At 38.0% G+C, this 14740-nt stretch overlaps 1 protein-coding gene across 1 annotated transcript in view; it reads left to right on the top strand.

The window, feature by feature from the left end:
- dpysl5b (dihydropyrimidinase like 5b) overlaps nucleotides 1-14740 on the top strand; it is a 47293-nt gene that overhangs the window by 18300 nt on the left and 14253 nt on the right. Inside the window, exons 3-8 of the mRNA XM_020512635.2 lie at nucleotides 2901-3080; nucleotides 3336-3404; nucleotides 6561-6605; nucleotides 6702-6777; nucleotides 11389-11545; nucleotides 14165-14306. Of these exons, the coding sequence (XP_020368224.1) occupies nucleotides 2901-3080; nucleotides 3336-3404; nucleotides 6561-6605; nucleotides 6702-6777; nucleotides 11389-11545; nucleotides 14165-14306 (669 nt within the window). The remainder of the gene's footprint in view (nucleotides 1-2900; nucleotides 3081-3335; nucleotides 3405-6560; nucleotides 6606-6701; nucleotides 6778-11388; nucleotides 11546-14164; nucleotides 14307-14740) is intronic.

Below are 14740 nucleotides of genomic sequence, written 5' to 3'. Positions count from 1 at the left end.
TCATTTGGACTTCGGTGGGAAATTGCCCATTCTTTTCATCTGACTTTCTCCATAACTGTAGCAGTTTATAGTTAATGCTAATTATTTAAACTATGCAGATTAATTTCCCCTACACTTCCGTTGCCCACTGGGATGGTCTGAGGTTGCTTCCTTGACTAAAAGCCAACTAGTCACCATGTACCATGACTATCCTCCACCTGACTAAACTTGTTCTTACACTGAAGAACTTTCCAAAAAGAAGGTGGTGCTGTCAAAACCCATTTTGTCTGCACTGTGTCTTTTTCTTAATGGGATATGTGGAACATCCTTCATTCCACCCCTGCTCTGATCAGTTGTTTTTCCTGCAGACTGATGACGGTAACTACTTCTTCAGCTTTTGTGTAATACTGAAAATTCCATCAGTCTTATTTCATATTTTCAACTTTCTCTCACTTTCTCATGGCCCATTTCTATCACTTTGTTTTACAATCTTACTTTTCTTTCTCTGTTTCTGGATGATGTGGTCAACCAAAATCTACTCCACCTGCATTGCCTCTATTACCTAGTCGACATTTCTGTCTCCACCTGTAAGGACTCAATCCCATTCTCCCAGTTTATCCACCTTGTTGCATCTGTTTTAACAATTGCACCTTACACACTAGTGCTTCCAATACATCTTCCTCAATTGAGGATTTCCCTTCACAGTGGTTGTCTGGATGGGCTTATCAACCTTTCAGCGCCCACATAATTTTACTATTGTATTAATCCAGTGTGATCCAGGAAAACCTAACTAAGCATCACTCCTTTACAATTTTCTTGTGAAGACTGCACCTTTTATAATTTCTTTATTTTTTGACTGTGGACTTAAAAAATGATTCTGTTTTAAAGCAAGGAGACCGTGCAAAGGGATGGCTGCAGTTTTAAAAATGATGTTTACGGGAAAGCACACTGAGTTGTACACAATGTTGCATTATTCCTGGGATAGTGAGAGCAAAAGTAAACACAACTGAGCCAATGGGTTCTGAACAAGGGAGCAATTTCTTCACAATGTTTTTATTGGCTCCTGATCAGATGACCATGGCTTTTGTGTGTCCAGTGCACAAGAGAACTAATCAACCTACAAAGATGGAGCATTAAAAAAACTGTTTTTCACTGTATAGAGGTATCAGAAAGTCTCCAGTAACTATCTTCCACTCACTTTTCTCTGCAATCCCTAGTTGAAGGTGGAACATAATACCTTCAAAGACAGTGAAAGATAAATCCTCAACCAGTGAATGAAAAAGTTATCAATGTGAAACAACCTTGTGCCAACATCAAAAAACTAAAAGGAAAAGAAAGAAAACAACTCATCAAATCCCATGGTCCAGGCTGATGTTATTGAACTGTTTCTCCTTTCTTCCTTTTGCTTCCTTTATCCTTAATATCCTTGTCTGTCTGTTTGTGAAGAGGTGAATTTAAGAATGGGTAGAGTTAAGTTATAGAGTTATAAGTTAGCAATTCAGTTTCCTAATTGCCATTGCTTAAAGACAATTTGTTTACAATAAAGTTGTTTTCTTGTTAAGTACAGAAACCTGGTGAGCATTTTCTTTTAACTGGAGTTTGTTAGTCAGTTAAATTGGACACTTTGGATAGTTTGACTACATTTTTCACATCTGTGACCACTCTGGGATTGGTGGGGCTTGATCTCCAGTGCGCTACCTCTGTGCATCATGATAATATAAAATGTGTAGCACACCATCTACATGACAATGTTTGAAACAAACCAAGGTTCATATTTTTCTCTTTAATCCATAAAATAATTTTCCTAGCCAGTGAAATGGTTACTTGGGTATATCTGTTTATCAATTCCAATTTCTCAGGTTTGCTGCAACTGTAACTTGTACACTACCTGTTCGTATGTCTGTTGGTCTTCTCAATATCTAATATTTCTTTTGCGGGAATGAATATGTGGAAAAAAAGTACAGTCTGGAAGATTAAACCACAGTCAAAAGTATCAATAATCGTTTGTTAAGATGAGAAACTGGAAAGCTAGTATATTTTAATACATAGAGGAATTTGGCTCCTGTACCTTGCATGCAGGGGCAACATGCAATTTGGAAGACTCACGTGTTGCTTGTTCTTGAATGAATTGAATGAATTATGTAGAAACATATTTTTAGGCTATGCCCTCGTGTCCTAGACTCTCCAACAGGCTGAAATAGTTTCTATCAATCTAATATGTTGCTTTTATACCTCGAAAGTGTCAATCAGATCGCCCCTTAATTTTCTAAATTCCAAAGCATGCAAGAAATCTTCTGTGATGAGACAACATCAAAAGTATACTATGTAATTTTATTCTCCTATCCTATGGAAGGATGTACTTGTCACAGGAGGGATGCAATAAAGTTTACTGGATTGAATCATGAGATAAGAGAATTGCCTTTTGAAGAGAGATTGAGTAGAATTGACCTTTATTCTTTGGAGTTTAGAAGAATAAAAGGTGATCACATTGTGATGTATAATTCTTGGAGGGCTTGACCAGGATAGATTTTGAGTGGCATTTTACCTGGGTCGGAGAATCTAAAACTAGGGATAACAGAATAAGGAGTTGCCCATTTAACACTAAGATAAGGAAAAATTTCTTCCCTCATGTGGTTATGAATTTTTGAAATCCTCTCCTTAGAGGTCTTTGAATGCTCAGTCATTTGAGCACTTTCAAGACTGTGTTAAATAGATTCTTGAACATTAAGGGAATTAAGTGACATGGACTACGGTTAAGACAATGGAGTTGATGTAGATGTCAAGCTATAATCTTATTGAATAACAGCAGGATTAAGGGACACTGTGTACTCTTCTGCTCATATTTCTTATGCTGTCAATAATAATGCTGTAAACCAATTACACTCTTAGGTCATACCTTCAACATTTTTCTTATTATATAGGTGCAACTGGAAATGGAGGAGCTAGTGAAGGAACATGGAGTGAATTCATTCCAGGCTTACATGACCTATAAGGATCAATACATGCTGCGAGATAATGAACTCTACCAAGTTTTTCGTACATGTAAAAGTCTTGGTGCCATACCTTGTGTGCATGCTGAAAATGGAGAGCTAGTAGCAGAGGTAAATATTTCCATTTAAAGCTATCTGATGTGTCATCATTGAAAATTGTTTGAAGTTATGCCATAGGTAGCATTTAAACTGCATCTGAGAGATTATTTAAATTTTAATGTGATGTGTGTGTTCAATGCAGCAGAACTTCTAGTAGCATCAGTGCTAATGCAGGTGGACTAATAGAAATTAAATATTTCTGTAACCTAATTTGGTTCTGGAATTGGGCAATGTGCAATACTATAATTTCTTATTTTGTTTTTTTAGGGTGCAAAAGAAGCCCTTGAATTGGGAATCACTGGGCCTGAGGGATTAGACATCAGCAGACCTGAGGAGGTTTGTTCCGTCAAATGGTTAAGGCAATTTAAGTGTCCATAATAAACATGAAATGATATTTACTATAACTTTATATAACATATAACTATGTTAATGATGTAGGGTTACTTTTATTTTCAAGTAAATAGAAGCCCTTTCCATAGGATAGCAAGCTAAACTTGGAAAAAAAAGCATTGAAAGGAAGCGGCGACATACATAAATTTAAATAGTTTATTCCATCCATTAGTTGTGTGTTTCTATCTGTCTGCTTGTTTTATAGCAATTGGAAATTCACCTAGAGTAAAGTAGACTAATCTTTGATTGCTTTGGGAACTGGAGCATAGGAAGAAGTATGAATTGAAGTAGGCTGCACTCATCTGTCAGGAAGATGTGAGAGGAGCAAATGAACTTCTTTGTCATTAAGATTTAGACCATCCAATTAGCTGACTATACTGTTTCCCTTCTTAATGGAAGCTGACCGGGCCAAACGTTTCTGAACATATTCCTTCTGCCCTGTTTGTGAATTTTAATTTTTCTGTAGTTTCTGCCTTGTTTCTCCTCATAATCTCTTCACCCTATTTGCACTAAACTGCTGACCACCTACCTATCCACCCTGGCTCCAATCCCAGCTCTTATTGTTAATGTTGGGTACTGTTCCTCTATCCATCAAGCCTACCATCTGCACTGCTCTCCTAAAAAAGACTTCTACCCTTGTCCACATCTCCAACTTTCTGTACTCTCCAGAAAACATGGAGCATGTTGTCACCTCTCAAATTGTGGCTTTTTTTTAGTCTTATGTTTGAATACCTCCAATGAAATTTGTGCCCTTTCACAGTAATAAATTAGTTCTTGTAAATGTCACAAATAATATTATATGTGCATGCATTAAAAGTATATTATCCCTTAACGTACTTCTCAGTTTGTCTGCAACTGTTGACTTGGTTAAATCCACCATCCTCCTCCCATCCCTCTCCAGAATTGTCAACCTTGATAAGACACGTGCCTGATTCCATGCTGACATATCTGTTGCAGCTAGAGTATTGTCTGCAGTGGCTTCTCCTCCATTCCTGCTTTGTGTCTTGTGGTCCGCTCCAAGGATTCGTCATTGACAGTGTCCTATTTCTTATTTATATGCTACCCCGTTGGTGACATCATCCAAGACGTGACATCAGTTTCCTTCCATATGCTATCCTTATTCAGCTCTACTTCACCACCAGCTCTTTCAACTCCTGCACTGTATCTGACATCTCGTCGCTGGGTCAAAATCCTGGAATTCCCTCCCTAATGGGATTGTGGGTCAACCCACAGCAGGTGGATTGCAGCAGTTCAAGAAGGAGTTCACCACCACCTTCTCAAAGGCAACTAGGGACGGGCAAGAAATGTCAGCCAGCCAGCAAGACCCATATGCCACATATGAATAAAAACAAATCAAAACAAAAATCTAGTATTGGAAGAGAAGAAATTTCCTCCAGCTAAATATTACAAAGTCTGAACCATTATTTCCAGTCACAAAAATCCATTGCATTGCCACTAAGATCACCCTCTCTCTAGCACCTCTGAGGTTAAACCAGAATTTTTGTAATGTTGCTGTCACATTTGGCACCACATTGATCCTCCAACCACGTAGCCATACTACCACTAAACAAAAAACTAAAAGAACTGCCGATGCTAGAAATCATAAATACAAACAAAAATTGCTGGAAAGACTCTGGAGGTCTGAACACATCTGAAGAGAGAAATCGGAGATAACATTTCAAGTCCAATGACCCGAAACATTTACTATGATTTATCTCTACAGATGCTGCCAGACCTGCTGAGCAATTTGTTTTTGTTGCCCATGCCAGCACTACCTATTTCTATGTTCTGAAGGCAGATTTGCACAGTTCCTAGCTCTGCTCAACTGCTGCTTAAGCCACCATCCATTTGTTGCTACCAGAATTGGCTCTTTTAACCTAACTGTTCTCCCCGATTCTATCCTTTCTATACTTTAGATCATTCAAAATGCTCGAATTCATGCCAAGCCCTATTCACTATTCACCCTTCACTTCTGTGCTCCTTGACATTGGCTCTGGGATAAGCAATAGTTGCTTTTTAAAAATATCATTGTTTTCAAATTTGTGTATGAGCCCTATCTCTAATCTCCAGCTTTATAAACCCTTCATGGTATCAGTGTGCCTCGAGGTCTATGAATCTAATCCTTAAACCTCTTCCTTTCCACCTGTCTCTTCCCCTTTAAGTTGCTCCTTTAATTCCTACCTGTTTGACAAGGTTTTTACCCGATTGCCTCAGTGGCTGAACTTTAAAACCAGTTTGATAATGCTCCTGTAAAGTGCCTCAATATTTTACTATGTTAGGGTCACTCTTCCTGAAATTGGGTTGCATCGCATAATCTGGCTTTGTGGTAGTATGCGGTATAATACACGTTTGGTAGCATTTGATTTCAGTGCAAGTTTCAAAGTGGTTTAACAAGTGTTAGTAACTGTTATGCCATGGAAATGGAAATCATGTCCATTTTGAGCTGAGATGTGAATGAGAACCACAGAAGAAACTGAGTAAGCTTCTGTTTGACTTTTGTTTGCCAATGAAAATGGTGCTGGTTCAGTAAGTTCTCAATGTATTTTGTCAATAAAACATTAATCCATCCTTTGCCTCTTAAAATTTTTGAAATTTACATGATTTTAAATGGGCACCTGTTAACTCACATTGTTAATTGATGGAACTGCTGGATGTTTCCCAGCAATCATTTGAAAACTGTACATGAAGATAAGGTGTTCATTAGAATTGTTGCAGAAAAAATTGTTGGAACCTGCAAAAGCTTATTTTAAAATTCAGTCAGAAGTCACACGACACCAGGTTACAGTCCAACAGATTTATTTGAAATTACAAGCTTTCAGAGCGCTGCACCTTCGTCAGGTGGCAGCTGTCCAAAAGCTTGTGATTTCAAATAAATCTGTTGGACTGTAACCTGGTGTCGTGTGGTTTCTGATTTTATCCACCCCAGTCCAACACCAGCACCTCCACATCATTAAAATTCAGTAATCTTATTATGTTTACTGTAAAATTCTGTGCCGTACCTAAACATAATTTGGAAAATTGAAAAGCTGGTCTAATTTAATTTTCACAAAACAAATTTGTGGATGAAAAATGTTTAAGGTATTTCTTGTTTCCTTCATACAGCTTGAAGCAGAAGCAACACATCGTGCCATCACCATTGCCAATAGAGTGAGTTCTTCACTTATTAATTTGTTTTAAATATATACTCTTTAGTGTTTCAGTTGAGCTCCATATCTAACTCTTCCCATTAACATCCAATTTCAGACCCATTGTCCATTATATTTGGTTAATGTCTCAAGCAAATCTGCAGGTGATGTTATTGCTTCTGCAAAAATGCAAGGTAAGCGTGGTTCCTGGAGTATAGAAAAATCAAATCAGTTACATCCGGTGCAATTATTGTCCAACATTACACATAAATTTGTTCTTGATCAGGTTGTTATGCAACAATGTTCTTCTTCTAGTCGTAAAGATGAAATAGTATTCAGGAAATTTATGGTTTTTAAGTACACCTTTATTTGTAGAGTTCCGTCTTGTACGATTGAACTATAAAGCCAAAGGTTGCATTATTACTAACTAGGACATGGAGAAGGTTATACCTCAAGGGACAAGTCCTTTCTTCACCTTAACAAGTTTTTTTTAAAAACAATCTGTGGATCCCTTTTCAACCATATGCAAACAACTTTTTAATTCATTACATCTTCCAAACCGATAAAAGAAGTAATGTTGACTTTATAAGAGATAGTAAGAACTGCCAGTGCTGGAGTCAGAGATAACACAGTGTGGAGCTGGAGGAGGCAGGCCAGGCAGCATCAGAGGAGCAGGAAAGTTGACGTTTCAGGTCGAGACCCTTCTTCAGAAATGGGAGAGGGGGAAGGGAGCTCAAAAATAAATAGAGAGAGGAGGGGTGGGGCTGGGGAAGGTAGGTGGGATTGGGATGGGTGAGTGCAAGTAGACTTTAGAAACCTAGATTGTAATGAATTGCCTAATAAAATCTAAGAATAGAAATATTGTTGCTTTCTAAATAACTATCATACATTTTTTTTCAAAGAGAGAGCCTTGCATTTGAGGCTTAAGGATAACCATCTGAATCTTAATGTCTGATTCTAGCAGGCAAGAAACTTTTTCAAAAAAAAGACAAGCTCTCGATTGACAAATACAGGCAAGCATGTCTGTTTTCGTTCACACATTAGGAACTCAAAGCAACAGTCAGAGGAAATTTTATCAGGAAACAGCAATCATAGCTTTTATCTTAAACTTGTAGTGCTTACTGTTTAGGTTTTACTATTCAAATGGAAAGTTATTACACAAAATGGATCATAATGTGAAACCATGTGGAGCCCTATTTCCATCATGAAACCTGACTTCATACTTCATATATGGCGAAAAGCATTATTTTCTTTGTCTCAGTACATCAAATCATGACTGTTTATTTAGGTATCTGTCAGATGTTATTTAGCACTAAGATAAGGCATTGTAAATATTATGAGTAACTTTAGATTTCATTTTTGTTACTCTACCATCGAGTAGTTTATCTAAATTAATTCCATTACTTCAGACCCAAAGTCAAATTCAAAATTTGTAGTATTTAGATCTCTCCACTTCTCTCTCTCTCTCTTTATTTTTTTCTCTGTCTCTGTCCCTCTTTTTTTTCTCTTTCCATCTGTTTCTTTCACTGCCTTCACTGGTCTACGTACCCTTCATTTTTCTCTTTATTACCACATATTTTTGTCGCACCTGTTATATTCCTTTGCTGTCACTCTATTCTCTTCTAAGCTCCCTTTTTTTTTAAAAGCTCTGTCAACACCCTGGTGTCTCTGGGCTTCAGTGGATGGTAAGTCACCTTTTAACTTTTGCCTATGAGACTGGAACTGCTCCTAGATACTACTTGCCCAAGATCACAGTTCAAAAGCTTTTGTCAGTGGAGAAGGACATGTCGATGTGATTTTAATAACAGCCTTCCTGAAGTAATGAAGAAAAAGAAATTTAAAACCTGCCTTTTCTTAAGGCAAGAATTGGATTTTGAATGATACCTCCTTAAGAAGCTTGTTTTTATAGTTGACTAGTAATTTAATCCTGTAAAGGTGCCAATAATTGAGCCTTCACCAAATTTGAGATTAGGTAGAATCAATATAAGTACGTATTGCTTCTCTGTTACATTTCCCTCCTGATGTATTCTCCACAACTGATTTCTTGCATTCACCACCATAAAGTGGCCTCTTTGTAAATTCTCTTCATCTCCTCTCTTGACAATTCCGATATATGAATTAATGCTGTAGGCCAACAGATGGATTATCTAGTACCAGCCTACCTGAGCCTATCACTCCTACTAGTTCCCTCTTTGACCAAGCTTTTGCTGACCCAATGTAATATCTCTTTCTATGGCCTAGTGTCAAATTTTAAATGATAATGTTCCTGTAAAGTAAATGGGATGTTCTGTTATGTTGAAAGAACAATGTGAGTGCAAGTTCTATTGTGCTCCTTGCCCTTTTGCACTCACTTCTACCACTTTTTCCATCCTAAACACACAGTTCTCCTCATTGCTAAAACTCAAGGCAGCCAGGTAGTGAAAAAAAAATTAGAGGCTAGTCTTTCAAACTTCTGTTGATAGAAAGACACAACAATCCCTCTTTAAGCCTGTCTTTATATAAAAGACAAGGTGAGTCCCCAGTTTATAACTACCTGCTGAGTACCCCATAGCACAAGGAAAGAAACAAAAAGCTGCAAAACAGAGATGGATAAAGGAGAAAATGTCATTGACTTACCATAAATTTCACCAAGGGAAATGCACTGTTCTGTGCTATATTTAAAAATATTGCAGCTGTATGAACTTGTTCACTACAAATATTACTTCCTGTTTCCACACATTGTCATGGTCTTGTATCAACGTTTTCTGATATGAATTCCTATTCAGACATTTATGAAGGAAACTGCCAGTGTAAATTTGTCACACTAATTAATTGTGCCTCCCTGCAAGTGAAGGCTGTGTTTGACAGCTGTTACCATTTCAGCCTGTACTTCATTATTTAAAGAGAATTGTATAAAATGAAGAATCACATAGATTCTATCAGTTTAAAACAAGAAATGATCTGCATCCATGCATCCTGGACCAATTGTCAGATATGCCCAGCTTAGTTTTATCTGAAGATTCCAGTTGGTCTCCTTCCCAAGTGCAGAACTACAAAGGGTCAATTTCAACGTGCACAATAGTTGGATTTTCCAAGGAGTGGAAATCTCACTCAGATTCTTTTTTATAAATGGAGGGAGTTCAATACTTCTAAGAAAGATTCTGATCAGAGTTCCTTCAGAAATATGGAGTTGTAATTCTAACAGTTCTTTCATAGTGTTGGTGGAAGACAAATACCACCCCACAACCCCCACTTTTTGACAGGCATCAGCTGCCATATTGGGAAATGTAAGGCCCATATAGCCATTTGGATAGCTGCTATCAAATGATAAGTGCATAACTTGATTACGATATTGGGGTGCTAGGAGAGTAGATGCCAGATAGTTAAATGAGTAAGCTGCTAGCAGGGTAGGATGCTAAGAGTAGAATACAAGATGGATAAGGTGGTAGGGTGCCAGATGAAGAGGATGCCAAGTGGAAAGGAGACAGGGTGCAAGGCGGCCAGGTAAGTGATTGTAGTGTTTAGAGTAGATCATTGTGGATGGGAGAAATTGGGTCCAGTAATGACTGGGTGGAAGGAAGGGTGGTTACAGGTTTGTGTGTGTCAAGGGAGAAGGGTGAACTTGTCCAATGATGCGGGTAAGGGGGTTTGATGCAGAGTAGGGGAAGGGGAAGGGGAAGCATGTCCAATAACGGGGGAGGGGATGTGTTGGGAAAAAGGAGGGCGTTGGGCTAAGGTCTGGAGCAAGGCAAGAGCAGTGGATGTGGAGCTGGACAAGGTGGTGTCTAGTGTAAGTGGTCCAAGGACTGTGTAGTGGCAGAGGTAATTCTGGAGTCAGTTGAGTAGTTACTCAAGAGATAGAATATATATTTAATAGTTTAACTTTTCCTGAATAATAATTTACTTGATTTCATCAGAGCCCTCTGAATTTTCCCATTTTAAACAAAGACTTTTTGACGGTTCCAGGCATAGTGGAATTGCTGAGCAGATTTTTAATTTCCCAGACAATATCTTCGGAGTCTGCAGTTAAAATTCTGCAGGGAGCTTGTGTACAGTTTCCATCTACATGGGCATAACACCTGTCAGGCCATCAGAAAATCCTAGTCAATATTCTTTACAGTTCTTACTTTAATGAATAAGGTGTGTCCTCCGTTTTCCTTGCATCCAGTATGCTATCTCCATTCAGTTGGGTGTTTTAAAGTGGCAAAAAACTAGGCTGTTGATCTGATTGGTTTCATATTTAGTTCTGACTGAGAAATTAGTCAAAGTAAGCCCTTCCATCCTGGCTTCAATTTGGTTTGAAAAATAATACTGTCACCGACGGAGAGATGCTGAAGTTGGAAACTATTTGGATCCCAGCCTGAGGCATTACTTCCCAGGTTTAGAATGCTGGGGTGTGTCCAGTGACTCACCCCATCTCACCCCATTCTTTGCTATTTAAATACTCGTTGGTATGCTTTTCATCGAATGTGTCAGAGTAACTGAAAATGAATGGAGGTCTGGCTGAATGGTTTGTGTGTGATAAAGCTATTCACATAAATTTTACCAATATATTCTTCACAGAGGATCTTCTAACAACAATATCCTCAAACTGATCATGTGTGGAATTAAAAGCTAATACATGTGTACAAAAGTATACATTAAGCCAAACTTATACTGCATTTCATAGAAATGAAAGTGGGAACCTCTGACAAACATAATGAAGATAACTTGAAGGATGTTATCTGTATACAGGTGACAAAAGTATATTTAACTGTCAAGCTATAACTAGGTGAATAAAGTATACATATGCTGTTTTTTAAAATCTAAAATTTAATCTTTTTAAGGCAAAATTATATATGGGGAAACGACACTAGCACACACAACTCTAAATGGATCAAGCTATTACCATCCAGACTGGTCTCATGCTGCTGCTCATGTTACTGCACCTCCTCTTCGACTGGATGCTAGCACTCCCAACTACCTCATGAGCCTGCTAGCCAAGTGAGTTTTAGTAACAAGCTAAACAGTTCTTTTTGTTTAAGCACTCCACCTGAAGTTTGAAAACTATTTTTGACTAAGCTGTAGTCAGCTATGTTACATATTTGCAGGTGCAACTGACATATGCCTGAGTGATAACAGTAGTACGAATTCATAAATTGGCAAGTGCATTTTTTAAAATACTGCATATTACATAAATATTACAGGGATTAGAATTTAGAGTTTAATGTAGAAGTAATGTGAATACTAACAAAAAGCATTAATGGCCAAAAACTAAGTTGCCTACTACTTTTATTTTTATTTCAATTGCAAACTACCATATGTTACAAATAACCATTATTTCTTCACCATGTTTTTGGCCACCGTTTCTTTAAATTACTCCATCTAGTCAATGTATGTAACAAGAAATGCCTTTATAACATAATATTCATAACTCCTTACATAGTGAGGCAGTTTGTGCCTTTATGCAGCAAAACCTGGGTAGTGTTCAAGCCTGGGCTGATAACTGGCAAGTAGTTTTCATGTCACGCAAGAGCTAACTAGTGACTATTTCCAATAAGAGAGCCTAACCATCTCCTGAACTTTCAATGGTACCGTCATTAAGTCCCCCACCATCAATGTCCCGGGTCACCAGTAATCTGAAACCTGACTTGTTCGGTGTCATAAATACTGTGGCTACATGAGTAGATTTAATGATAGAAGAACTGCAGGTGCTGGAGAATCTGAGATAACAAGGTGTAGAGCTGGATGCTTGGCCTGCTGTGTTCATCCAGCTCTACACCATGTTATCTGAGTAGATTTAATGTCAGGAATTCTACATGAGTGACTCACCTCCTGACTATCCAAAACCATTTGACCAGCTATAAGGCAGAAATCGAACTGTGATGAAGACACTGCAGTTGCTTGGATACGTGTGCTGCCAACAACTCCATTAAAACAAAATCAATAATGTCCAAGACAAAGCAGCCTTCTTAATTAGCACCTTAAAGACTGACTCCATCATTGTGCACACCCCGCAATGTGTACTGTTTACAAAATGCACTGCAGCTTACCGAGGCTTCTTCAGTAGCTCTTACCAATCAACAATCTCTATCACCTGGAAAACAAGGGTAATTGGTGCAGTGGAACAACACCGTGTTCAAATATCTCTTAACTTGAAGGTATGTTGCTACTCTTCATTATCTTTATCATTGGGTCAAAATCTTGGAACTCCCTACCTAAATGCACCATTGAAGAACCTTCATATCCCAGACTGCTTTAATTAGAGAGGGTGTTTCATGCCATCTTCCTGAGGACAGTTATGGATGGGCAATAGTTAGTTGTCTTGCAACTGATGCTGATGATATGAATTTTTTAAATTATAAAAAATAAGCAAAACCATGGATAATGGTGCAGATTGAAAACCACTATTGATTTGAAGAAATGTTTGAACTGCTTCAGATTTACCTTTTTTACCTGGGCACTAGTACATAAGTAGGTAATTGAACTGAGCTAGAGATTTTTCAGGTAGTTGGACAAAATCTGAAAGACAGATGCATCAATGAAAACTATAAATTTTGCTTGGTTTCTATAAACCTATAATCTTCAATGTGTTCATTTTGGCAGTTTAGTTCAAGCATACCCAGCTGAAAATTGGTGTGTGTCATTAGTGCGAAGTTCTGAGGAAGGGTCACTGGACCCGAAACGTTAACTGTTTTTCCCTTCACAGATGCTGCCAGACCTGCTGAGCTTTTCCAGCAACTTTGTTTCTGTTCTTGATTTAAAGCATCAGCATTCTTTCATTTTTTATTAGTGTGAAGTTGTTCATTTTGGTTGGTAAAACATAATGACAAAGTATTATTTACATGGTGATAGATTGTGAAATGTTGATGCACAAAGGGACTCGGGTGTTCTTATACACTGTCACTGAAAGCAATCAAGCAGCAAGAGTTAGGAAGATAAATGGTGTGTTGGCCTCCATTGCAAGAGGATTTGACAACAGAACCAAGAGAGCCTCACAGTGCTATGCAGGGCCTTCATGAGACTACACCTGGAGTATTTTCTGCAGTTTTGTTCTCCTTGAAGATAAAAGTTCACCAGACTGATTCCTGGGATGGCAGGTTTATCCATGAGGAGAGATTGGGTCAACTGGGCTTGTATTCACTGAAGTTTAGAAGAATGAGATGGGATCTTATTGAAACATATAAAATTCTGACAGAGCTGGAGCGACTGGATGTAGGGATATGGTTTCCTGTGGCCCAGTATTCTAGAACAAATGGTCACCGACTCAGGATGCACTGTAGGCTGTTTCAGACTGAGATCAGGAGACGTTTCTTTATTCAAATGGTGCTGAACCTGTGAAAATCTCTACCGCATAAGGCTGTGGAGGCCAAGTCATTGAAGATATTTAAGGAAGAAATAAGTTTCTGGAGGCTAAAGGTGTCAAAGGGTATGGAGAGAGAGTGGGAGTATGTTATTGAGAAGAGAGATCAGCCATGATTGTGTTGAATGGTGAAACTGACACAATAGACCAAATAGTCTTCTCTTGCTCCTATTATTTTTACTGTTTTTTATGTGACTGAGGTGAAAGTGGTAGCATGACAGAAATATCAATACGTCATACTGTTCTTTTATTTTTCCTAGTGATACCATTAACGTTGTTGCTTCGGATCATCGTCCGTTTACTATCAAGCAAAAAGCTATAGGGAAAGAGGATTTTACTAAAATTCCTCATGGTGTTACTGGAGTGCAGGACAGAATGACTGTTATCTGGGAGAAAGGAGTGGTATGTTTAACATTCCTTTGATATCTTTAATGTTGGTTACTGTTACATGTACATTAGGAAGTCTGACAAATTATGGTAGTTATTGCAAACTGTGGAAGATCTTTCAAACATTCAACCTAATTTCAATTATAGTTATTTTCTCAATTTTTCTTGTGAATTTATATACCTCAGAATGAGGTTACCACTGCGGTAGAATGGAATGATTTTTCATTTATACCACTGTATCGTTGTTGTCATACTGGTATTGACTGTTTTCTAAATAGTTGGAATGTATTAGAAAAATATCCCTGATACTTTGTATATTTTCCCTTTTCCACATTCTTCTTGAATTTATGAATAAGTTGCTTTTACATTCTTTGATTTGATTTCATTATTGTCACATGTATCTTGAGGTTGGTTGGCTCGCCGAGCTGGTTTGTTGTTCCGCAGACATT

Source organism: Rhincodon typus, chromosome 5 (assembly GCF_021869965.1).
Source record: "Rhincodon typus isolate 14 chromosome 5, sRhiTyp1.1, whole genome shotgun sequence".
Taxonomy (NCBI): Eukaryota; Metazoa; Chordata; class Chondrichthyes; order Orectolobiformes; family Rhincodontidae; genus Rhincodon; species Rhincodon typus.
Note: the sequence above shows the minus strand (reverse complement) of the source record. Positions and strands in the feature narration are given on the sequence as shown.